The sequence below is a fragment of the Urocampus carinirostris genome, chromosome 1 (assembly GCF_059441175.1).
Source record: "Urocampus carinirostris isolate Australia breed hairy pipefish chromosome 1, RoL_Ucar_1.0, whole genome shotgun sequence".
NCBI lineage: Eukaryota > Metazoa > Chordata > Actinopteri > Syngnathiformes > Syngnathidae > Urocampus > Urocampus carinirostris.
This window is the reverse complement of record NC_142349.1, coordinates 63,542,330-63,567,044: the sequence shown is the minus strand read 5'-3', so window position 1 is coordinate 63,567,044 and position 24,715 is coordinate 63,542,330. Positions and strand designations below refer to the sequence as shown.

At 40.1% G+C, this 24,715-nt stretch overlaps 1 protein-coding gene across 1 annotated transcript in view; it reads right to left on the bottom strand.

The window, feature by feature from the left end:
- Positions 1-5,992: 5,992 nt before the first annotated feature.
- The window catches only part of greb1l (GREB1 like retinoic acid receptor coactivator), a 100,892-nt gene continuing 82,169 nt past the window's right edge, over positions 5,993-24,715 (bottom strand). The window contains exons 30-33 of the mRNA XM_088348140.1: positions 23,027-23,168; positions 19,251-19,451; positions 14,963-15,101; positions 5,993-11,393 (exon numbers count right to left, since the gene is read on the bottom strand). Coding sequence (XP_088204266.1) covers positions 11,230-11,393; positions 14,963-15,101; positions 19,251-19,451; positions 23,027-23,168 — 646 coding nt within the window. The 3' untranslated portion in view covers positions 5,993-11,229. The remainder of the gene's footprint in view (positions 11,394-14,962; positions 15,102-19,250; positions 19,452-23,026; positions 23,169-24,715) is intronic.

The window sequence follows — 24,715 nt, the reverse complement described above, 5'->3', positions numbered from 1 at the left end:
AGTAAAATGAGTCAAACACAAAATGATCCAACTTGTTTTTAAAAACTATTTTGTCTAAATTATTGTAGCACTCACCGATAATGTTGCTCAATTATCAGGATAATTTGCCCATTTTTAATCACACTTTTCTCTTTATTATTTACTTTTAATATTCTTTAAAAATGTTTCATTTTATGGGTAGTAAAATGCAAAAAAACTCAAATAATTTGATTTTTTTTCAGGAACTATTTATATCTGAATTAAAATCGTACTCATTAAAGATAATTTAGCTCAATTTTTATGTTATTTAGTACGATTAATGCTTGATTAAAATAAAAATTTTTTTTTTTGCAAAATTTGACTGAAATACACATGAAAAATATGTTTTCTCATTTTAAACGTCACTTGTCTCATCTTGTGTTTTATTTTAAGAATTATTCTCAAGAATGTCTCATCTCATCTCATTAGCCGTACCGCTTATCCTCACTAGGGTCGCGGGGGGGCTGGAGCCCATCCCAGCCATCTTCGGGCAGTGGGCAGGGGACACCCTGAACTGGTTGCAGCCAATCGCAGGGCACACGGGGACAGACAACTCACTCGTTCATTCACACCTAGGGACAATTTGGACCGGCCAATTCACCTGAAATGCATGTTTTTGGAATGTGGGAGGAAACCGGAGTGCCCGGAGGAAACCCACGCAAGCACGGGGAGAACATACAAACTCCGCACAGAAAGTCTGGAGCTGGATTTGAACCCACGACAGGTTCCCATGACATGAACTGTGCCGCACAAGCGCTAACCACTGCGCCGCCGTGCTGCCTCTCAAGAATGTATCTTAATATATTTTTCATTTGATTTAATTGAATTTCTTTGCAGATTTTCCTTTGAAATCAAGTCAAAAATATAGGTTAAAATAAAGTAACTGATTAATACCAGGTCATAAAAACTAATGTAAAATATCGTGTGTTGTAGAAAATAAACTTGCATTTGTAGAATAGATTTGCGTACATTTAGAAAGAAATGTAGAAAGACTTGCTTACAGTTGGGAGAAACGTTGTTTACATCTCGCGAAGGTCTCTGCGGACGAATTAGTATAAACGATCCTCCTCAAGGGAGGACAAGAGATAACGGCAAAGGGCAAGGTGACATAAACTGGCATAAACTTAAAAACACTTCCAAATAAGGACGGAACCCTGGGCATGTACGCCTTCAGACGTGAAAAGGGACGGGGCCAAACCGGGTACACGTGCTCTGTTGAAAACGATAAAGACACACGCATAACTGAGATTCGCTGAGTCTCTTGTTGAAATTGTGTACCAATAAAAAGAACTCCCTCTTACGTCATTTTGATTCCTGCATTTCTTTGAACACGTATGAGACGATTCAACAAATTGGTCTTATCTTCAACACGTGTTTCTTCTTTGTGTGCTCTTAATAATTACATGCAATCATTTCAATCGTGGGTGTATGAAATAGAGTAACTTTAAATACCACATAACCCGAGAGGGCTTGGAAAAATATGTCAAAACGCCCCTTCCCCATAATTACATAACCCTTAATAGGTGCTCACTCTTTCTCAGTATTTTCCAATCATTGAATAAAATTAAATATAGCTCACATTTCCCTTAGAGCAGGGGGTGTCAAACTCATTTTAACTCAGGGGCCACACGATAGAAGAAACATTCTCTCGAGGGCCGGACGAGTTGATTAGAGAGAAAGAAAACGAGAGAGAAAGAAATAAGAGAAAGAGAGGGGGAGAAAAAGAGAGAGGATGGGATGAAGAAAGAGAGAGAGAGAGAGAGGGGGAATGTGAGAAACAAAAGAGATACAAAGAGAAACAATGAGAGAGGGGTAAAGAGAGAGAGAAAAATAAGGAAATCCAAAAAGAAATAGAAAGACAGAAAGAGAGGAGAGAAAAGAGAAGGAGAGAAAGAGAGAAGGGGAAAGCAAGAGAGGGAGAGAGAGAATGAGAGATGAGAGAAAAGGAAAAAAGGAAGAGGGAGCAAAAGATGGTAAAAAGACACAAGGAGAAAAAGAGGAAGAAAGAAAGAAAAGTTTAGAGACAGAGAGAGGGAGAGAAAAAGAGAGAGGGTGGGACAAAGAAAGAGAGAGAGGGGGGGAGAAAAAGAGAGAGGATGGGACAAAGAAAGAGAGAGAGAGAGAATGTAAGAAGCACAATAGTTACAAAGAGAAATAATGAGAAAGGGGGAAAGAACGAGAGAAAAGAAGGAAATCAGAAGACAAATAGAAAGAGAGAAGGATAGAAAAGAGAAGGAGAGAAAGAGAGAAGGGGAAAGCAAAAGAGGGAGAGAGAGAATGAGAGATGAGAGAAAAAGGAAAAAAGGAAGAGGGAGCAAAATATGGTAAAAAGACACAAGGAGAGAAAGAGAAAAAGAGGAACAAAAAAAGAAAAATTGAGAGACAGAGAGAGGAGGAGAAAAAGAGAGAGAATGGGGCTAAGAAAGAAAGAGAGAGAGAGAGAGAGAGAGAGAGAGAGAGGAAATGTGAGAAACAAAAGAGATACAAAGAGAAAAATGAGAGCGGGGGAAAGAAAGAGAGAAAAAGAAGGAAATCAGAAGAGAAATAGAAAGAGAGACAGAGAGAAAAGAGAAGGAGAGAAAAGAGAAGCAGAAAAAGACAGAAGGAGAAAGCAAGAGAGGGAGATAGAGAAAGCGAGAAGAGAGAAAAGAAGTTAAAAAAGACACAAGGAGAGAAAGAGAAAAAGAGGAACAAAGACAGAAAAATTGAGAGACAGAGTGAGTGAAAGAGAGAGAGAAAACAAGAGGAAGAGAGAGAACGAGAGAGAGAAAGAGAAAGGAAAGAAAGAAGAAAGAAATAAATACAAGTACAGCGTTTGTTCGAGGCACCTGACTTTGGCAACATCAAGTGGACATATTTCAACCTGCAGCTCCTTTTTCTCTTGCGCTTCCCTCAGCGTTGTCTCGCGGGCCGGATTCAATCCCTTAGCGGGCCTGATCCGGCCCGCGGGCCGCATGATCGACACCCCTGCCTTAGAATCTAATAAAATACAAACCGAAACGTTTTTGCTCTCATGTTATCAAAACCCTTACATAACCCAAAACCTCGGTTGAGTCATTAAAAAGCCTCGGAGCTTATTTTCCCAAAGAGAAATAATGAGCAACCATACGGTCTTCCTTCTCCTCCTCCTTACGTGGACTGCAGCAGGAGCCTGAAAATAGCCCAGTGTTACATCACGCAAGGTCTTTGGGTCCATGTGCCCTAGTATGGAACTTTGTCATTGAAAGTTAGTTAGTGCCCCTTGTGGCCGGGAGAGGAACTTCTATTCAAAGCAGGGGTGTCAAAGGTACGGCTCGTGTATCGTATTAGGCCTTGAGACTACGCTGAGGGAAGCGCAAGAGAAAATAGGCTGAAATGACTTGACTGATGAGTAACATTTATCAACCAGAGAATATTTGATAGATAGATAGATAGATAGATAGATACTTTATTCATCCCCTAAGGGAAATTCACATTTCCAGCAGCATCCCTGAGCTGAGAACAATACAATAATAAAGCCAAAAGAATACAATATACAAATACCCAGTGTGACGTGCAAATGCCCACTTTAGCATGTTATATAGAGTAACTAAATAGTGCTACACAGAACACATAATGCAGTAAGATTCGGTAATATCCAATGTAGGTGGTGTGGTTTAATGTGGGCCTTTACTCTGCCGGGTGGAGTTAAAGAGCCTCATGGCATGAGGAAGAAAAGATCTCTTCAGTCTGTCCACAAAAGTAGCGAAAATAACACGGGAGCTGCTGGAGTGGCTGCCATTCGTGACGGCGCCAGAAGTAGAAAAAGATGTTATTTAATTAAAATTTAGTCATGGAAATAACAATTAGAAAATACCTTTAAATCTTTGAATCAATAATATCAATTATTTACACATAAATGAATTTAAAATTGATTTATAAATTTACTTAAATATTTTGATATATATATATATATATATATATATATATATATATATATATATATATATATATATATATATATATATATATATATATATATTGCTATATAATATATATAATATTTCAATCTTTTGCTCTCTCTTCCTTTTATCCTTAAAAAAATATTTAGTTATTTATAAATACATTTTAAATATTTATTAATATTTATTTTGAATAAAAATTTAAATAAATTTATTTTTTCATAAATGAATGTGTGCTGTTTTTGGCACTTTCCAGTTTCCATGAGTTTTCATGGGTTTAAAGAGACAGTGTGTAATATCTGACCACCAGATGTCACTGTATTGTGTATTGCAAGTCAAAACGAATAAATGATTACAAATCATGGGGACTCAATGTGACTAATCCGCTTTTTTCTTCTCATTTTTTTGCCGAGTCTTTTGCAAAGAAAGAAAAAGAAAAAAAGAGAGAAGAAGAAAAAAATGGAAAAATAGAACTAAAAGAAAGAAGAAAAGAAAGAATTAAAGAAAAAAAGGAGAGAAAATGTGGAAAAATGAAAGAAAATAATGATTTTTTGTATTTCTCTTTTATTTATCCCTCTCTTTCTGTCTCTCTCTCTATCTCGCTCTCTCTCAATTTTACTTCATTCATTTTTATCTCATACTCTCCCTTTTTTCTTTGTCTCTTTCTGACTTTCTTTCTTTTTCTTTCTTTCTTTCTGCCTTTCTTTCTTTTCCCTCTCTCCTTCGCTTTGTCTTTTTTCTTTCTCTTTTTTTAATTCTCTCTAATATCTTTCTTCGGGGGCGGCAGTAGCTCAGGAGGTAGAGCGCTCGTCTTGGGATCAAGGGATCCCAGTTCGAATCCCAGCTTGTCCGTGTTACATGTCGAAGTGTCCTTGGATAAGACACTGAACCCCTAATACCCCCAATAAGCAGGTTAGCGCCTTACATGGCTGCACAGATCACGGCCGCTATTGGGAAATGTGAAGCACAATGTAAAGCGCTTTGGGAAGTCATTGACTTGAAAAGCGCTATAGAAATGCAGATCATTTCAGATCATTTCATATGGTGCAGAGACTTGGAGCCTGAACGCAGATTTAAGAAGGAAATTAAATGTTTTTGAGATGAAGTGTTTGAGGAATATGTTAGGAGTGACAAGATTGGATAGATTGAGCAAGCGTGTGGATAAGAGAGTACCTGGTTGGTTTGGACACTGGACAGTGGAAAAGGATGGATTAGGAGAGAATGTTGAAGAGGATCTACCTAGCAGAAGAAAATGGAAGAAGTTGAAGAGGAAGGCCGCGATTGACATGGATGGATGGTGTTACGAGTGCACTGCAGGAAAGTGGTCTAAATCTAGTGGAAGCTAGAGCTCTTGTTGGGGATAGGAACGAGTGGAGAGGTGTTGTAAAAGGATAGTGGGATGTTTGGGCGCGTTCTAAGGGATGGGCAGGGCACCCGTATGATGCAGCAGGGGTAAACCAGCGAAAGCTGTCGGGCCCTGCTGTTGAACAAAAGAGTGTGTTGTGTCACCCTGACCCGAGTGACATGGCCGCTCTCTTGTGTCCCGTTTCATCTGGAGGGACGAAAGCATGACCAACTTGGGTGCCAAGGTGCCTAACTTGTTTGGGTGTTTGGGCATTTGGGTTCGCCATGGTCCAAATCATTTTATGTGTTTTTTTGTTATTTTTTCCCTTTAATTTTCTTTGTCATTGTACGTGTTTGTCTTGCTTTCGGTCACCCCTCTTGAGGGATATGACCAAGGTAAATCTCTAGATAGATAGATAGTTATTCTAGAGGGTGGCTACACACACTTTAGGTGAATTCTTTTACCGTTTATGGACTTTTCTTTTACTAACGATTCACTGAAGAAGCTTGAATATAACACAAATCAATAATAAGAAAATAAGACTAACTAGAAGTTGAGAACTTTAATTGGCACTGCCTGATGATTGCTGGGATGGGCTCCAGAACCCCCGCGACCCTACTGAGGATAAGCGGTGCAGCTAATGAGATGAGACTTCTATTTCCAAAATTTTTTGTCAACACGCCAAGTCATCGACATAATTGCAAGGAGACCATTTCAAAAGTCATTTTATTCTTCTTATTATTACATTCATTCATTAAGAACAGCGAAAACCAAAACAAGGACAACATAGCGTAGCGTGACTCTGCTATGACAACATGAGGTAGATCCAAAAGCTACCGCCGTGCTGCTTCGTTCTCGGCGAAGATTGTTTGAGCAAGTTGCATATTATTCTTTTCACGTGGAACCTATCTTTTTATTTTTCTACAATTCCGATCGCCACAATCATTTTCAAGGGGCGGATTCGATTCCGTTTTTGGCAACTTGATTAGTGCAAGTTCACTCATCCGAGCTAGCTAGCGTACGTGCAATTGAACGGTTTCTCCCTCACGTGATTATCAGTCCAACTTCAAAATGCTCGAAATAAATAACAAGTGAGCGTATACACCCGCTTAAGGACACATTTTAGGTAGGCTGACAGAAAAAAAGACACCAAAATTGGGTAAAGTTACACATAAAAAAAAAAAAACATCAGTAACCCCGAGTGGGTATAGTAAGGGAATGATAGAATATATTATTAATAATAACAATATTAATGATAATGTAAACTTTAAACAGTACAGTAGTCTATTTTTCTGGTGATTCTTTTATGGGGCTCAAGAGACATTCTATATTATATACTGCCGATTTCTCCTGAGCGTCACTTCTCCTTTAAGGCAATTGGGAACCTCAAGGCGGTGTTTTAAAGGGACAGTACAGTACCGTAAATTCCGGACTATAAGCCGCTACTTTTTTCCCAAATGTTCAGCCCTGCGGCTTATTCAGTGAAGCGGCCAATTTATGTAATTTTTCTAACGGCCACCAGCGGCGCTGGAGTATAAAAGTTAAGAATCAGAAAGAAGGGGCGGAGCAAACGCGGGCTGATGGGAAGTGGGGTAAAGCTGAGTTACCGGTAGATCTGTCTGTTGTCGCAGCGGACAATAGTGGATATATATTTTTCCCAACCTTAACTTTGGAAATATACATTTTGTTTTCTTGGATTACTTTCAACGGGACCCGGACTTTACAAGTCTGATTCATACGTTAATTACGGGTATCATTTTCCATCCATGGTGCCGACTGTGGTTTTAGGATTGTGTACTATTGACTTTTGGATTGTGTTGTTAGGAGGCTAGGACCTTGACTCAGCCTCTTGGCTGGGCGCAAGTGTCTCTGCCTATTGGCTTTGTTGTGAATTGTGATTCGACAGATAATGGTCAATTGATAAAGAACATAGAGCAATAAATCTCTACAAAATCACAATTGTGGAACTTACAGCCTGATCTGGGTTAAACTTGTGATCGTGTCACAAGTTTTAATGCGGGCGCACGCGGCTTTTACACAGGTGCGGCTTGTGTAAGTACAAAAGTGGAAAATCACTTAAAAATTAGTGGGTGCGGCTTATAATCAGGTGCGCTCTATAGTCCGGGTTTCACGGTATATGGAAAACTGAGTGGACTGTCTGACTGCCCACTCATATGAAAATAAACCAATGATAAATCTTTTGTTATTGATTTATGGAACTGGTTATAAATATCCAAAGCCCCCCGCATGTCCCCTGTTATCACAAATTCTGCCTAGCAACAGCGTTAGCGTCTTATAAAATGTTTTATGGCTATGTGAAATGAAGACAAGTATACCAAAAATGAGGTGTCCAGGCTGTTAATTTCATTTTAGGTTTTATTTGCCAATTTTTTACTTTTTATCTGCTATTTTTTTTACTTGATCTACATTAAGGGTCTCCAACGTGGAGTCCGCGGGCACCAAGGTGCCCCCTAAAGACAGCTGAGGTGCCCGTGGACCTATTCTGGGTCATTGTGATTTTCTAGAAACAATTTTTTAGTGGTTGACTGTTAAGATTGTCGAGAAGGGTTGTTCAAACCTCACGTTGTTTGAACAAGCCACGAAGAATATATGAACTGAAAAAAATCATTATTAGTATTACGACAGAAAACGAACATACCTCACTCGAACCAAATTTTATTTAAAAACAAATCTTTTTCATCCCGATTTCTCGCCGTTCGAGTGAGGTATGTTCGTTTTCACAAAGGATAAGTACGAGTAGCATCCGATAAGGACGGCCTGACTTATGTCCACTCATTAATATAAATATTAAACCCTATTTCCTGTAATTAACCTTGTTATACATTTGTAACAACATAGCAGTAATATAATAAGTTATTTTAGAAATGCATATGAAACTGGGTGCCCTTTGTGCGAATGAGCAACTCTCAGCTTAAAAAAGTTCGGAGACCCCTGATCTACACTGTTCACTATAAAAACAAAGAAATTTACACAAACTGAACACCAATTAACATGATTTTGAGTCAATGTTCATTTTGCTGTGTAAGAGTTTTCTCTCGAAGGTTATCGTAGCTTACATAATGTCTCATTTTTAGATTTGGAATTAAAAAAACAAAGATAAATACACAGCAAAAAATAAAAAAATACAATGACATTCTTGTCCTAATCAAAATAACGTTATTTATTCTAATTTCATTCTAATTTTTCTAATAAAAAAGACAATTATCGTATCCAACAAATCCCCAAATTAGTTTTTGATATCTTTTTTGTATTTTCATATTCTAAAAAAAGGTATCTCCAAAATTAGTTTTTTTCCTAATGATTAATTTTAGAGACTGAAAATAAAATAAAACAAAATTAATATGATATATTAATATATGTAAAATTGAGGGATTTCCAAAACAAATGCACCATTTGTGAGATAAGAAAACAACATAAATAAATTAAAGTGGGTACAATAATCCTTCAAATTAGCCAAATCTTCTGGCAATGGGTTTAATTTTTTTGTTTTTTTGCTGTGCTTGTAGTAAACTAAATATAAGAAGAATAAAAAACAAATTAAAGTAAAAAAAAAACCTTTGAAAATTGAATGTCTACGAATAAGACCATTATGTAGAGCCAAAAAGGAACGTGAAGTTAAAATAATATTGTTATAATTTAAAAATAACCTATTCATACCTTTGCATAACTAGAAAAACTCAATGTAAAAAGTAACATAATTTAGGGACCATACCAATTTTTGAAGCCCCTAACCACCTCTGCAATTGGGCCAGGGGTTTGGGTTTGTAGTTTGGACACCCCCTGGTATGACATGTCTTCATTAAATAGGATTTTGAATACAATACCTTACGAGAACTTATATGAACGTATATTTTATTTTTAATGTTCTTGTTTGTTTATTCAACATCCATTGCAGCCTGGTGATACTGGAAGGGGGATTACCTCATGTGCTTCTCAAGGTTTCGTCATTTGCCTCATGTTGAGGTTTTTGAGTTTTTCCTTGCCCTCATGTAGGTTTTAGATCAGGGGATGGTGTCATGATAGTCTGTAGTTTGCAATAGACTGCTGTTTGTGCAGCCCTTTGAGACTCATCGTGATTAAGGGCGTCACAAATAAACATGACTTTACAAGGTTTCTTAATTTTAGTCATGTTAAGGTTTTTGACTTTTTCCTTGCCCTCATCTAGGTTTTAGATCAGGGGATGGTGTAATGATAGTCTGTAGTATGCAATAGACTGCTGTCTATGCAGACCTTTGAGACTCATAGTAATTAAGGGCCATACAAATAAACATGACTTTACAAGGTTTCTTAATTTTCCTCATGTTGAGTTTTTTGACTTTTTCCTTGCTGTTATGTAGGTTTTAGATCAGGGGAAGGTGTAATGATAGTCTGTAGTATGCAATAGACTGCTGTCTGTGCAGCCCTTTGAGACTCATCGTGATTAAGGGCCATACAAATAAACATGACTTTACAAGGTTTCTTAATTTTCCTCATGTTGAGGTTTTTGAGTTTTTCCTTGCCCTCATGTAGGTTTCAGATCAGGGGATGGTGTCATAATAGTCTGTAGTATGCAATAGACTACTGTCTGTGCAGCCCTTTGAGACTCATTGTGATTAAGGGCGTCACAAATAGACATGACTTTACAAGGTTTCTTCATTTTAGTCATGTTGAGGTTTTTGAGTTTTTCCTTGCTGTCATGTAGGTTTTAGATCAGGGGACGGTGTAATAATCTGCAATAATCTGTGATCTGTGCAGCCCTTTGAGACTCCTTTTGATTAAGGGCGATACAAATAAACATGACTTTACAAGGTTTCTTCATTTTAGTCATGTTGAGGTTTTTGAATTTTTCCTTGCTGTCATGTAGGTTTTAGATCAGGGGATGGTGTAATAATCTGCAATAATCTGTGGTCTGTGCAGCCCTTTGAGACTCTTTTTGATTAAGGGCGATACAAATAAACATGACTTTACAAGGTTTCTTCATTTTAGTCATGTTGAGGTTTTTGAGTTTTTCCTTGCTGTCATGTAAGTTTTAGATCAGGGGATGGTGTAATAATCTGCAATAATCTGTGATCTGTGCAGCCCTTTGAGACTCCTTTTGATTAAGGGCGATACAAATAAACATGACTTTACAAGGTTTCTTCATTTTAGTCATGTGGAGGTTTTTGAATTTTTTCTTGCTGTCATGTAGGTTTTAGATCAGGGGATGGTGTAATAATCTGCAATAATCTGTGGTCTGTGCAGCCCTTTGAGACTCCTGTTGATTAAGGGCGATACAAATAAACATGACTTTACAAGGTTTCTTCATTTTCGTCATGTTGAGGTTTTTGACTTTTTCCTTGCTGTTATGTAGGTTTTAGATCAGGGGATGGTGTAATAATCTGCAATAATCTGTGAGACTCCTTTTGATTAAGGGCGATACAAATAAACAAGCCTTGACGAATGCTTAAACGTGTCTTATAAATACATGTAACATACGTGCAGGATGCCAAAGGGGCTTTAGGGCAATGTCTCCCCCTTACATCCAAGAATATTCTCTATCGATGACAAAAAAATCAGGAACTCTGTCGTGAAGAGAGCATCCATCCCATTCTCTCTCGCTGTTTTGATAAGCGGGCAAAAATAACAAAAAACATCAACAAAAAAAACAACACATTGTATACAGTGTGTTCGATCGAAGGCAGTGTTTTTCGTGGAGTTGTTAGGCAGGACGAAAAAAAAAGGTGCAGCTCCAGGATGTCTTTGGTGCCAAAAAGAAAGTAAACACAGGGAGAAAAACGTCTTTCCCTCTCATTCTCATAAATCTTGATTTTTTTTTTTAATTTTCCCTTTCGAAAACCCTGAGATGAACACGTACGTCCGTAAATAGACGCTCCGTGCTTAGGATGAAAAGTCGACGTACGAACGTGGTCCGTCGGTGTCCCGGTTGGCTTTTTCTTTTTGTATTTTTCAAACATGGCGTCCGGTGAGAAAGTAGAGCGGGCGGTCTTCGCTGCAGTTGGCCGTCTGGAACTCGTCGCGAAGTCGGAATTGCCATTCGTCCTCCAGTTCCAGTCGTACGATGGTCTGACGTAAGGAACTGCGGTCCTGGCAGATCACGCACAGGGTTGCGCCTGTTGGATGCGGAAACACTTCGTTATTGTTGTCCGTAAAATGATGACTCACAACACGTGGTAAGCTTTCTCTCCTGGCTTTGATCTCTTTGAAGAAGTGTACAGGCAGGGTTGGGTAGGGTTACTTTAACCTGATTACTTTCATTCACTTTTGGATTACCCCAATACCAAATATGCTAGTAAAAGACAAAAGAAACTAAATATGAATAAAATGATGACTCACAACACGTGGTAAGATTTCTCTCCTGGCTTTGATCTCTTTGAAGAAGTGTACAGGCAGGGTTGGGTAGGGTTACTTTAACTTGATTACTTTCATTCACTTTTGGATTACCCCAATACCAAATATGCTATTAAAAGACAAAATAAACTAAATATGAATAAAATTATGACTCACAACACGTGGTAAGCTTTCTCTCCTGGCTTTGATCTCTTTGAAGAAGTGTACAGGCAGGGTTGGGTAGGGTTACTTTAACTTGATTACTTTCATTCACTTTTGGATTACCCCAATACCAAATATGCTAGTAAAAGACAAAAGAAACTAAATATGAATAAAATGATGACTCAAAACATGTGGTAAGCTTTCTCTCCTGGCTTTGATCTCTTTGATCTCCGGCAAAACTAAAATAAAATGCGACAGACACAAAATGAAAATAAATCCAAACAGCTTGCCAACATGGGCAGCACGGTAGCGCAGTGGTTAGCACGTGTGCGGCACAGTTCCAATGTCTTGGGAACCTCCTGTGTGGGTTCAAATCCAGCTACCAGACTTCCTGTGCGGAGTTTGTATGTTCTCCCCGTGCTTGCGTGGGTTTCCTCCGGGCACTCCGGTTTCCTCCCACATTCCAAAAACATGCATTTCAGGTGAATTGGCCGGTCCAAATTGTCCCTAGGTGTAAATGAGCGAGCGAGTTGTCTGTCCCCGTGTGCCCTGCGATTGGCTGGCAACCAGTTCAGGGTGTCCCCTGCCCACTGCCCGATGATTCCTGGGATGGGCTCCACCACCCCCGTGACCCTACTGAGGATAAGCGGTGCAGCTAATGAGATGAGATGAGCTTGCCAACATCATTTTTGCCGTTCCATGTATTCCGTTACTCCCCAAGCCTGCACAAAATTTAATGATTTTATTCATATTTAGTTTCTTTTTTCTTTTATTAGCATATTTGGTATTGGAGTCATTCAAAAGTAATTGAAAGTAATCCAGTTAAAGTAACCCTACCCAACCCTGTGTACTAGCCACTGTACTTGGCACAACTGCAGCCATAGAATAGTACTAGTCTCTTACACTGCTCTGGTGTGATTTTGGTCCATTCTTCTTCCAGCCTCCTCCACAGTTTAGTTATTATATTGGGTTTGACCATAAATTTGTCACCAAGGATTTTCAAGAGGTTCTCTATTGGGTTTTGATCAGGACTTGGGGCAGGCCATGGCATTGATTCAATGTTCTCACCTTCAAGGACACTCTTTACCTGTTTTGCTGTGTGACATGGAGTATTGTCCTTCACGAAGACTGCAGGTTGATTGGGCAACGGACGCAAGTAAGGAAACACGTGCTTTTAAAAAAGGTTCTGAGACGCCATGTAGCTGAACAAGAGGCTCAAAGAGATCAAAGCCAGTAGATAAAGCTTACCACATGTTGTGAGTCATCATTTTATTCATATTTAGTTTCTTTTGTCTTTTATTAGCATGTTTGGTATTGGAGTAATCCAAAAGTAATAGAAAGTAATTAAGTTAAAGTAACCATACCCAACCCTGGTCTTAGGCTATGAAAGGGTGTATTTTTATCTTCCTTTGTTGCTCTTTGTCTCTTTCTCTCTGTGTCTTTTTAACTTCTTTTGCTCCAACTTCATTTTTTTCCTTTTCTCTCTTTTCTCTTTCTCTCTTCCTACCCTTTGCGCTTTCTTTTCTCTTTTCTCTCCTTCTGTCTTTCCATTTCTCTTTGGATTTCTTTCTTCCTCTCCCTTTCTTTCCCTCTCTCACGACTTCTCTTTTTATCTCTTTTGTTTCTCACGCTCTCTCCGTCTCTCTCTTTCTTTCTCCCGCCCTCTCTCTTCTTTTCCCTTCCTCTTTCTCTTATTTCTTCATCTCTCTTTTTCTTTCTCTTTAATCTACTAGTCTGGCCCCCGACAGAATGTTTTTGACAGGCACGTTTGATGCATTGAGAGCGTGATCCTAGTAGCGTGTTGGTACCTTTCAAAGGCACTATTTGGGATGAAAGTTATATTATTATTATTAAAGCTTTGAAAACTCTCTCGGTGTACCGTCTTTCTTCGTAAATATGTGTAACCATGTATATGAATTTGCGACTGTATATTTTTGTAATGTATTTATTTTAGAGATTTATTCGGTTATGTGTTCTACGGGCGAATCAAAAAGAAGGGGCGGAGCAAACGCGGGCTGATGGGAAGTGGGGTGAAGCTGAGTTACCGATAGATCTGTCTGTTGTCGCAGCGGACAATAGTGGATATATATTTTTCCCAACCTTAACTTTGGAAATATACATTTTGTTTCCTTGGATTACTTTCAACGGGACCCGGACTTTACAAGTCTGCATCATACGTTAATTACGGGTATCATTTTCCATTCATGATGCCAACTGTGGTTCTAGGATTGTGTAATATTGACTTTTGGATGGCAATTGTGGTTCTCGCATTCGCAATGATCGCAGCAAGGCTTTAGGGCTAGGACCTTAGCTTGGCCTTTTGGTTGAGAGTAAAAGTCCTGGCCCCTAAGCTTTGTAGCGCATTATGAACTGACCGATAACGGGTAATGGATAATGAATATAGAAGATAGAACAATAACCCTTAAAAAATCCCCCCCCCTTTTTGGTTTGCGTTCTTAGGAGGTTAGGACCTTGACTCAGCCTCTTGGCTGGGAGCAAGTGTCTCAGCCTGATGGCTTTGTTGTGAATTGTGATTCGACAGATAATGGTCAATTGATAAAGAATACAGAACAATAAAACTCTACAAAATCACAATCGTGGAACGTACAGCCTGATCTGAGTTAAACTTGTGATCGTGTCACAAGTTTAAATGCGGGCGCACACGGCTTTTATGTTTGTTCTATCGTGTGGCCCCCGAGCTTAAATGAGTTTGACACCCCTGCTCCAATCCGTTTATAATTCAATTGTGAGCCTCCAAAAAGACCCCAACCCTCCAGCTAAGGCGCTCTTTTTCCATTCATTTACTAGTCCAATGATTTTTCGACCATGTACCCCAAAGCTCAAATGAGTTCGACAACGCCGCTTTAGAATGTTATCAAGTCATAAATCTGAGTTTTTTTTTTTAAATCAGAGGTTATTTTCCAGCGACACTCAATTTACAGCTCTTTAAAAGCAATTGTTTTCTGTGTAAACAAAATGACCAACACATTGATCTTCTTGGATCATACCTCACTGTGAATGTGTAAAACTGGAGTGTCATGCCCAATTTCGTTGTCACAATATGTTAACCCATTTTGTAACAATGACAATAAAGGTATATTCTATTCTATTCATTGAATTAATAGAACCGTTCTTGCCCATCAGTCTCGTCCACATACTTTTGACAAAATGGAGGTTTAATGGAGTTCACCTTTGAGGAAGCGGAACTTCTTGAGGAGTCCGGAGACCACAAAAGAATCGCAGAGGTACAGCAGCAGGCCGCTGAACACAAGGCCTTGGTGGTTCAGGTTGATGGAGTGTGGACGGGAATTGACGTAGCACACGGATATCTAACACACACAAACACACGTGCGGACCGGATTGGTTAGTTCAGTTCAACGGATGCAGTGGTGACATTCTAGTAAAAACAACAAGATTACCGTAAATTCCGGACTATAAGCCGCTACTTTTTTCCCTAACGTTCAACCCTGCGGCTTATTCAGTGATGCGGCCAATTTATGTCATTTTTCTAACGGCTGCTAGCGGCGCTCGAGTGTTGCTACCATTAACTGCCCTGTCAAAGCTATATTATCTCATCTCATTAGCCGTACCGCTTATCCTCATTAGGGTCGCGGGGGGGCTGGAGCCCATCCCAGGGGACACCCTGAACTGGTTGCCAGCCAATCCCAGGGCACACGGGGACAGACAACTCGCTCGCTCATTCACACCTAGGGACAATTTGGACCGACCAATTCACCTGAAATGCATGTTTTTGGAATGTGGGAGGAAACCGGAGTTCCCGGAGGAAACCCACGCAAGCACGGGGAGAACATACAAACTCCAGGAAGTCTGGAGCTGGATTTGAACCCACGACAGGTTCCCATGACATGAACTGTGCCGCACAAGCGCTAACCACTGCGCCGCCGTGCTGCCCAGAGCTATATTATTATTATTATTATTAAAGCTTTGAAAACTCTCTCGGTGTACCGTCTTTCTTTGTAAATATGTGTAACCATGTATAATATGTATTTGCAACTGTATATTTTTGTAATGTATTTATTTTAGAGACTTATTCTGATATGTTTTCCACGGGCGAATCAAAAAGAAGGGGCGAAAACAACAGGGGCTGAAGGGAAGTGGAGTAAAGGTGAGACGTGTTTGTGGACGCAGCGGACAATAGTGGATATATATTTTTCCCATCCTTACCTTTGGAAATATGCATTTTTTTTCCTTGGATTATTTTCAACGGGACCCGGACTCTGCAGGTCTGCATCAAACCTTAAGTACAGTTATCATTTTCCGTTCATTTCGCCGGCTGTGGGTTTTGGACTGTGTAATTTATAATCAGTTACAATTGCGGGTCTCAAAGTTGGGTTTGGGTTAAATTTGTGATTGTGTTACATGTTTAATGTGGGCGCATGCGGCTTATATGCAGGTGCGCCTTGTGTAAGTACAAAAGCGGTTATCCTCATAAAATGTGGTGGGTGCGGCTTATAATCAGGTGCGCTCTATAGTCCGGAATTTACGGTATTTGATTCATTTATCAATGAATCGATAAAGCGTTTACAATGTTTTAACTTTAAGCAGGGAATTGTCGGCACTGCTAATTTTTCTGAAGATTCAGCTGAAGGAAAAAATTGAAACTGCAGAAAAGCTTTCGGGAGAACAATGTTGCGATCACGTCACTTCAAATGTGAGGCGAACCTGGTGAAGCTGACTTTCACTTGGGGCAGCTGCTTATTTGTCACTTGACATACGAGGTGGAAATTGATCACTGTCGAAACGAGAGAGCTCCACCTTCCTTTACCAAATAGACATTTTGGTATCCCTTGAAGGATTTTATACAGTTGACTATAAAAGATTTTATACGATTGAATACAAGTTACATTTATTGAGTGCAATGAAGATTTTCACCAAGTAGGCTATAGTTCAATGACAGGTCGCGCCGTTCCGAGTGCAGAATAGTTCATCTAGTTCTGTTGATAACAGGACTCTGACGGAGGACGGCAGGCGATGTTTTGAGAACAAGGTGTTGTTTTTGAGTTTTCCAGACATCCCGACGCCCGGTTGGGCTTCATTGGCACGCCCATGGGAGGAGCTGGCACACCATCTTGCGGAGAGGCGTGGGCTGAGAGGGGAAGGCTGGAGGACTTCAGAAAAGGCTTGCCAGAGATGCCAACGACACTACGACAACCATGACAGAAGCCGGCGCCACATGGCAAAGCCAGTTGGGCGCCACGGCAACCGTGACAATCTCAATTTGATCAGTATTTTTAAAACTTTACATGAATTATAAGCACTTTTCTGAGCGTTTTCCTTTCACACTTTACTAAAAGGAAAAAAAACAGACATTATTAGAAATACGTCTACAGATGCTCCCCCTACTTACGACCATTCAACGTAAGAAAAACGGTAGATACGAACATTTTTTTCCTAAGTCGAAAAATATCAGGACATTGCTGTGAGTTAGATTTTGTATTGTATGCACCTTTTTCCGAGAACAGGACAGTACTGTAGTGCTTCTTTCCGCCACTACTGGAGTGTGGCGCTGTGAGAGCTCACCCAGCATCCACCTGGAAGAAGAAATCCGCTTCCTCTTCCCAGTTTGTGTGTAAACATTCTATACTGTATCTCCAGCGCGCTAAGAACTTTGATGTTTTTAATTGTTTAATATCTCGAGCATCTATTCATATTAGTTGGTGTAAAGTGAAAAGAAATGAAAGTGGAATAAGAAAGCTTGATGCGGTTGAGAAAATGGTTGGATCGCTTTTTTTCGCTCACTTTTTAACACGGAGGAGGAAGTCGCCTAACTCTTGAAGCTCATCTTCCAAAAGTAGGTTAAACTCAACTTTATTTCTCTTTATAGAGAATATTATTTCATGAAATGTTTATTTTTTAGTACAAAACAACACAGGTTGCTTATACAAGCCTTAAACATACAAACTATAGCACTGAAGCAACTTACGAACAAATTCAACTTACGAATGATTGAGTAGTGATTTATGAAAATCACATTTTGCAACAATTACTATTATGCATTAATGCAAGAAACATTAGCGGCCAACAGCCACATAGACAATGCTAGTTTACAATTGTGACTTGTACAGCAGCTAAATTAATTAGCATTGACTTCTAATGTGATGTTAGTGCACAAAGTGAAGCTAGGTTCCGAAGTAGTGCTACTGTATTTTTTTAAGGCGGTGGCGGTATTAAAAATATTTGCTAAATCCAGGACAGGGACTGCCCAAGCAGAATAAAATAGACCCTATATACGTTTAAGTTATCTTCAAATGAGCCTTTCATTTTTCTTTGGATCCAAATTCCTGTTTTACGATTTAATATCGTCATATCTTAAAAACATTAGCATATTCTTGGCTGAATATATCATGATTGCTGATTCGGGGCACCTGCGACTGCCCCGTTGGCGCTGATTGGCTCCCTGACTCTTTTTAAACCCCCGTCGTCCAAGAAGAAGCTGTCAGACCGTCTGCGAACCTATGCTCTCAGCTAGGCAAGCTTTGTACTATCCGAGATTCTCCTCCCCTGTTTTTTCCTGCCTGATACCTGTTGTCGACCTGTTTCTGGACTCGTTTTTGCCTTGCTCCTCCCTCCCGGCCATCGACCTGCTTTGCCCTGTTACCTGTCTGATACCTGTTGCCGACCTCTTTTCTGGACTCGTTACTGCCCTTGCTCCTCCGTCCCGGCCATCGACCTGTTTTCCCGCTGCCTACGACTACCCTCGCCCGACACGGAAGTGCCACTTCCGCGTTCCTGCTGAAGGATTTTATACATTTTGCTATAAAGGATTTCATACAAGTTACATTTATTGAATGCAATGAAGATTTTTCACAGACAATGACAGGTCATGGCGGTCCGAATGCGAATGTTTTGTTTAGTTCTGTTGATAACAGGACTCTGACGGAGAAGGCCAGACACAGGAAGCCAGGCACTGATTTGATAATCGCTCGGGGTCCAGACATCGAGGCAAGGAGGTGGAGCCCACATGGGCGTTCCTGGCCCGCCCATGGGAGAAGCCGGCACGCCAGCTTGGGAGAGACGTGGGTCGAGAGAAGAACTTCAGAAGATCGGAGAACGAGAGGGACAGTCGAGAGAGGAGGCTCGACGAAGACTAATTCGGCTAATTCGATGGAATTCACTTAGTTTATTATTTGAGAAATTAAATCTGCCCCCGTGTGGAAATGCCGGTCTCTCGTTCGTCTTTTCACAAAAAGAAACGAGCATGCATTGTTGAACAATTTGGTAAACGATACATTTTTAATATTTATTTCCTAACACTGCCATCAGCTACCTGTGACCGACAATCTTCGGATCGTGGAAGCAAGCTCTGCTCTCTTTCTCAATAAAAACTGAGTAAAACTAACGCTATTGGGTCCTGTCTCCGTTTCTGGCTTGTGACAGAATAGTTCTATTTTGAAGTATTTCTAAAAAGAAATGCTTACTGCTGCTCGTGGTGGAGAGGACACAGTGATCTGACTTACCTCCGGGCTAATGTTGAGGTAGCTGTCGATGGACAGGACCGGGTTTTTGGGGTTCTGAATGGCTTTTGGGAACAGTCGGTGGCTGCAGCTTTGCAGGAACCTCTCCAGGAGGAACTGGGCTGGAGCGTCCAATAGGGTCTGCTCGCTGTCCGGGGCGCACACGTACTGCGAAGGGCTTATGGGGGCCGGGTTTTCTATCTCCTGGAAAGAGAAAGCAAGGGGAATGTGATAAGCAAAGTCATACCTTTACTTACAAACATCTCTACCAATGTTCCCTGTAATTTTCCAGGGGTCTGAGCGTTCACACAAAGTCGGTGAGCAACGCTTGAAACAACAGTGAGCCACCATAATCCCAAGTGTGGCAAGATGATTCATTATCAAACATGTCCAAAACTTGATATCAAGTTACATTTTGCTGAGTTTCCGGCAATGCAAAATGATTTTTCTCTTTTGAATGAATTGACTCATGTACTATTGCAAAGGTTGTACGGCCTACAAACGTCCTTTGTTCTTACAGTTCTTTCACAAGATATCCATTTCTTTTTATTTACTGATATATTTTGTCGCATAATACTAACATTTTTGGGGGCTTATTTAGTCGGTTGTAAGATAGAGAACTGTACTTAATCACATTTTTTAGTGGAAGTACAATGTTGGCAACACGATTCACTTGATATAATTGGAAATGATTTGAATGCAACACAAACTTTTTCTTCTTTTTTCGGTTTTTGTTTTCCTTTTTTTTTTTAATTCCTTTAAACAATTTTTAATTATGTTTATTTTTTCCGAGCTGTTACTTTTTTCTTTTTTTTCTCTATTTACTTTTTTTCCTACGTTTCTTTCTTTTCTTTTTTTCTGGCTTTTCTAAATTTTTTCTTCTTTTTTTCTCTTCCTTTTGTTTCTTTTTTTCTCAGCTTTTCACTACTTTTTCATTTTGGTATTTTTTTTCTTTTTTGTTCTATTCCCCCTTTCCTTGAAGTCATTTTGTGCATAATTTTACATAATATTTGGTCATGTTGGGATTAAAGAAGTAAAAACAACCCGAAGAGCCGTTTAGAACCCGAAGGAGCCGGTTCCTTTTAGTGAGCCGAGCCGAAGAAGCCCGTTCTCGAAAAACTCTACTGACTTTACTCAACTTTGTTCTACTTCGACCTTGACTTCAAAATACCGCATTTAGAAGACAACGTCAGGGGAACCCTTGTATTTTTACCTTCATGCACTGTAACTTTGACTTAAGTCGCTTCCTATTTTTTAATTTTGAGCCCTCATTTTTGTGCGCTGGCTAGATTTTCTTGTGCGCTGAGGGAACACTGGTCTCTACATACAAATTTTTTAGGTTACGAGCAAATTGAGTGTAAAAAAATGACCTCGAGGTACGAATCTTTTTTCAGGATACTGTATCTGGCAACCCGAATCGTGTGCGTGAGCGCCGGCATGCTCTTGTGTCTACCGCTTATTCTTTGTGCCCACTTCCTCTTTGTGTCCACTTCCGGCGCCAGCTTCTTTCACGGTTGCCATGGCGCCCAATTGGCCCCGCCCTTGGACGCCAGCTGAAGGTGTTGACGGATTGGCTCCCTGTCAGTATTTAAACGCTGTCCTGATAGTTGCCTTTTGTCGGTCCTTCTGCGAATCTCTGTTTTTCTTGTGTTTTTGCAATAGTTTTTGCTCTTGTTTTTCTCCCGCCATGATCTGTTTGATTTTGACTTTTTCCATTCGCGACACCGTCGGCGCTCGCCACTTCTGCGGCTGAACAACCTTCTCCCGCGACCTACGATCTCCGGATCAAGTGTGCGCTCGTATCTTTTTTCCCCAATAAACTTTGAGTCACGTTACGCGTGTGGGTCCTGACAGTTTTTCTGGACATTGCAACAAAGCAGGAAATAATTCAGCAGGATGAAAAGGGGATGCGTATTTGTGATGTCACCAAAATATCCGTAATACATCTACGATTCGCCACGATTGCTAAACAGAAGCTAACGCTAAAATGTACGGCTCCTTACAAAGGCGTATCGGTCGTTTCAAAGAAAAATTCGCCTGTGAACGATGAGATGAAGAGGTTGTTACTTCTGTGGATTAAGGGTTAATAAATTACCGGTGACACGGTGACCGACACAATAATTTGCGCGAAGGCAACCGCCATTTTTACGGACCTCGATATTATTTCGTTTATTCTTTGATTTTTTACATTGCGTGCCTCTCGTTTTAAGTTTTTTTGTATGGTATTGTAATTTTAACATGTATTTGTTTCATGTTCTGATGTTTTTTTATGATTTATTTAAATAAAAAAACATACTTTTACATACCTGTCAAGCTCCAGGGCTCCATGCCCTTACAAACTGTCGTATTTTCCCTTACAAAATACAAAATAATCTTACACCATATTTTTTTTTTCAAACGTGTTTATTTATGTAATTTAACATGTTATATTGTACGTGTGTTTCGTTATATCATATATATTGTTAATCACCATTTTGTTGTGAGATACTGAGTTGCTCGACATGAATGAGGTTTATTATTAAAAAAAGTTCAAAAATGAAGTCGCTTGGACGTTCACTGTAGAAGGAAAAAACACACGCAAATATATTTTAGTAGAATAATACATTTTCTTACTCAAATTATGAATTCATTTTCTGCATTAAATTATTGTTGGAAATATACTGATTGAAGAGATAACCACAAACCTGTCTTTTTTCATTTTCTCCTTTAATACTTCCTTTTTTTCTTAACTTCTTTACACAACATAATAATTCGTAATATAATGCATCAAAGCAAGTGAGCCGTTTGACAGCCGGCTCTCTAAAATGAGTTGAGACGAAAAAGCCGGTTCTCTAAAAAGAGACGGACTTCCTTTCACTACACAACTACCACCGAATGATGCATGATGGGAAATCCCCAGGACTCAGACGAATACGCACAGTAGCATCAAACCGCTCGCTTCGTTTGCAACGAAAAAAAACGATACAGAGATTGATGCTACCGCGGCGAACTCGTTTGTGTCCTGTCCAGCTTGGTCGCCATGGCGACCGGCTGGCCCCGCCCCCTCGGCACCGGCTGTAGTAAATCAGCTAATTTGCATGTGTGCTACTTAAGGTTGGGTTGTGGGTATTGCGGGGGCTGGCTCATTACACATTTTCCGTTCTGTTATGCCCTGTCCTGTTTAGTTTGAGTCGGAGGAAACCTGTACTTGCCCATTCTGAGTGTAAGAATGTTTTTGTTCTGTTTTGTCCCAGAGTTTTGGACGACTTTTATTTTGTTAAATAAAAGTTATGATTGTCAACGCAAATGACTTCTCCCTTCCTGCCTCCTGCCTCCGTTCTGGTTCGCTCCTCCCTCGCGACAGTGTGACTTGATTGATTTGCCGTTTGGTGATAGTCGGTGTATACCGGATGGTAACCATCATTGACAAATTCGCGTTTTTCCGTACAAATTTTCTCGTACGTCGTACACGTCTTAAAATGCAGAATAAACGTTCTTTGTACGGCAAAACCGTACAGGTTGACAGGTATGCTTTTGCATTTCTTGGAAAGGCGCCTCTACTTACAAATTTTTCAGTTTACAAATCTACTCCCGGAACGAATTGGCCCCTGCTCACAGCAACATGGGATTGGGGATAATGGGTCACGGCCACACGAGGGCAGTTCATTTTGGGCGAAAATACAGTAAGGGTACTAAAACAGCAGATTCTGGCATTTTTTAGGGGTTTGTGTCCCCGATAAACATATACAAATACTCTCAGTAAGACCCCAGCTTCAAGGCCTTCATTTCAAGGCACTCACCACAAGTTTGGGTTTGACCGTGTAGTCTTGGTTTCCCCCGACGGGAATATACTTCTTCATCAGACTGAAGTTGTTAAACCGACACAGCAGGAGTCCGCTGCTGTTCACCCGAAGATTGAAGTCCACCTCCTCACAACTGTACCTGCCAAATAAAAGATAATGAGCCAAATGGACGCCAATTACATTTTTAAGCACTTTCAAGGCAAATTTTCCAATTAATCAAAGTACCGTATTTTCCGCACTATAAGGCGCACCGGGTTATAGGGCGCACCCCCCAAAAATAGTTTTTGTTCCTATATTTTCCATACATAAGGCGCACCGGATTATAAGGCGCTACAATGGGAACGTCGACAAAACAGTCAGATGGTTCAGTCAAACTTCTTTCCCCCTTAACATTCCCAAAGCTTGCAAAGAAGCAAATACGTGTCTCAGACACGTGCGGATGCGGTGTCCGTACAATTTCACCAAACAAACATTTCTTAGTTTCCATTTTATTTTTTGCTGGCAACTGTGTGGTCAGCAAAGTAAGAATTTGATTGTGCAAGGAAACGGGGTTCTTTACTGTGCATATGACAATAAACACTTTGAATTGAATTTATTTTAAAAATAGACTTATCACAGAAACATCAAGATCGTTCTAAAACAAGATACCGGGAAAATATAAAGCCGCATAGCTCACCTAAGTTCTCTTGCAGCCATCACGTTCAATCATGATACGCAACCATGGTCTTCTTTCAACCGTGAGTGTAGTAAATCCAGGAGAGCAAAATATTTACAAATACAGAATAGTAAATGCCGTAGTGCAACCCAACGTGTGATTCACATTCATCTTTTTCGGCCAATTGCAGGCTTTGTTTCGCCCCCTTAGCCTATGCGAGCCTGTAAATGATAAAAAAGGATCCGCCCCTTTACCTCCGAATAACTTTAGCCAATAGTGACTGATTCAAATGATGATTGACACATTGGTTAGCCAATGAAACGCCGGTATATAAATCCCAGCATACACCGCGGACGACTTCGCCTTCGGGGGAAAATCGAGTCGGCGGCTGCTTGCTTTAGTTGCAAGGCTTTACGACTTAATATTGATCCATATATAAGGCGCACTGTATTATAAGGCGCATGGTCAGCTTTTGAAAAAAATAAAGGCTTTTAGGTGCGCCTTATAGTGCGGAAAATACGGTAATATTGATCCATAAATAAGGCGCACTGTATTATAAGGCGCATGGTCAGCTTTTGAAAAAAATAAAGGCTTTTAGGTGCGCCTTATAGTGCGGAAAATACGGTAACCCTACCCAACCCTGCGAATGGGGCATACAAAATGAAACTGAGTTTCTGTGTCCCGTGTTATTAGTGTTTTTTGCTGTCTCTGTTTGGTTCATGTTGTATCAAACTTATCTGTTTCTGTTATCTTCACCACAGACAGCCCTCGATAACGGCATCTTGTTCTGATGCACTTGTCCTAACTATTTCAATTTCAGCTGCCGCGTCAGCGTCATTTTTAAGCCGACCTCATTATTTGATTATTTTTCTTTGTTTAACATACATAAGGCGCACCGGACTAACAGGCACTACAAAAGGAACTAGGAAAGGAAAACTAGGAAAGTCAGAAAATGTAGCATGCTTTCCCTGTTGATTCAGACTGCAGAGAAACATTGCAAAAATTTCAAGTGTTTTCAAGCACTTCACCAA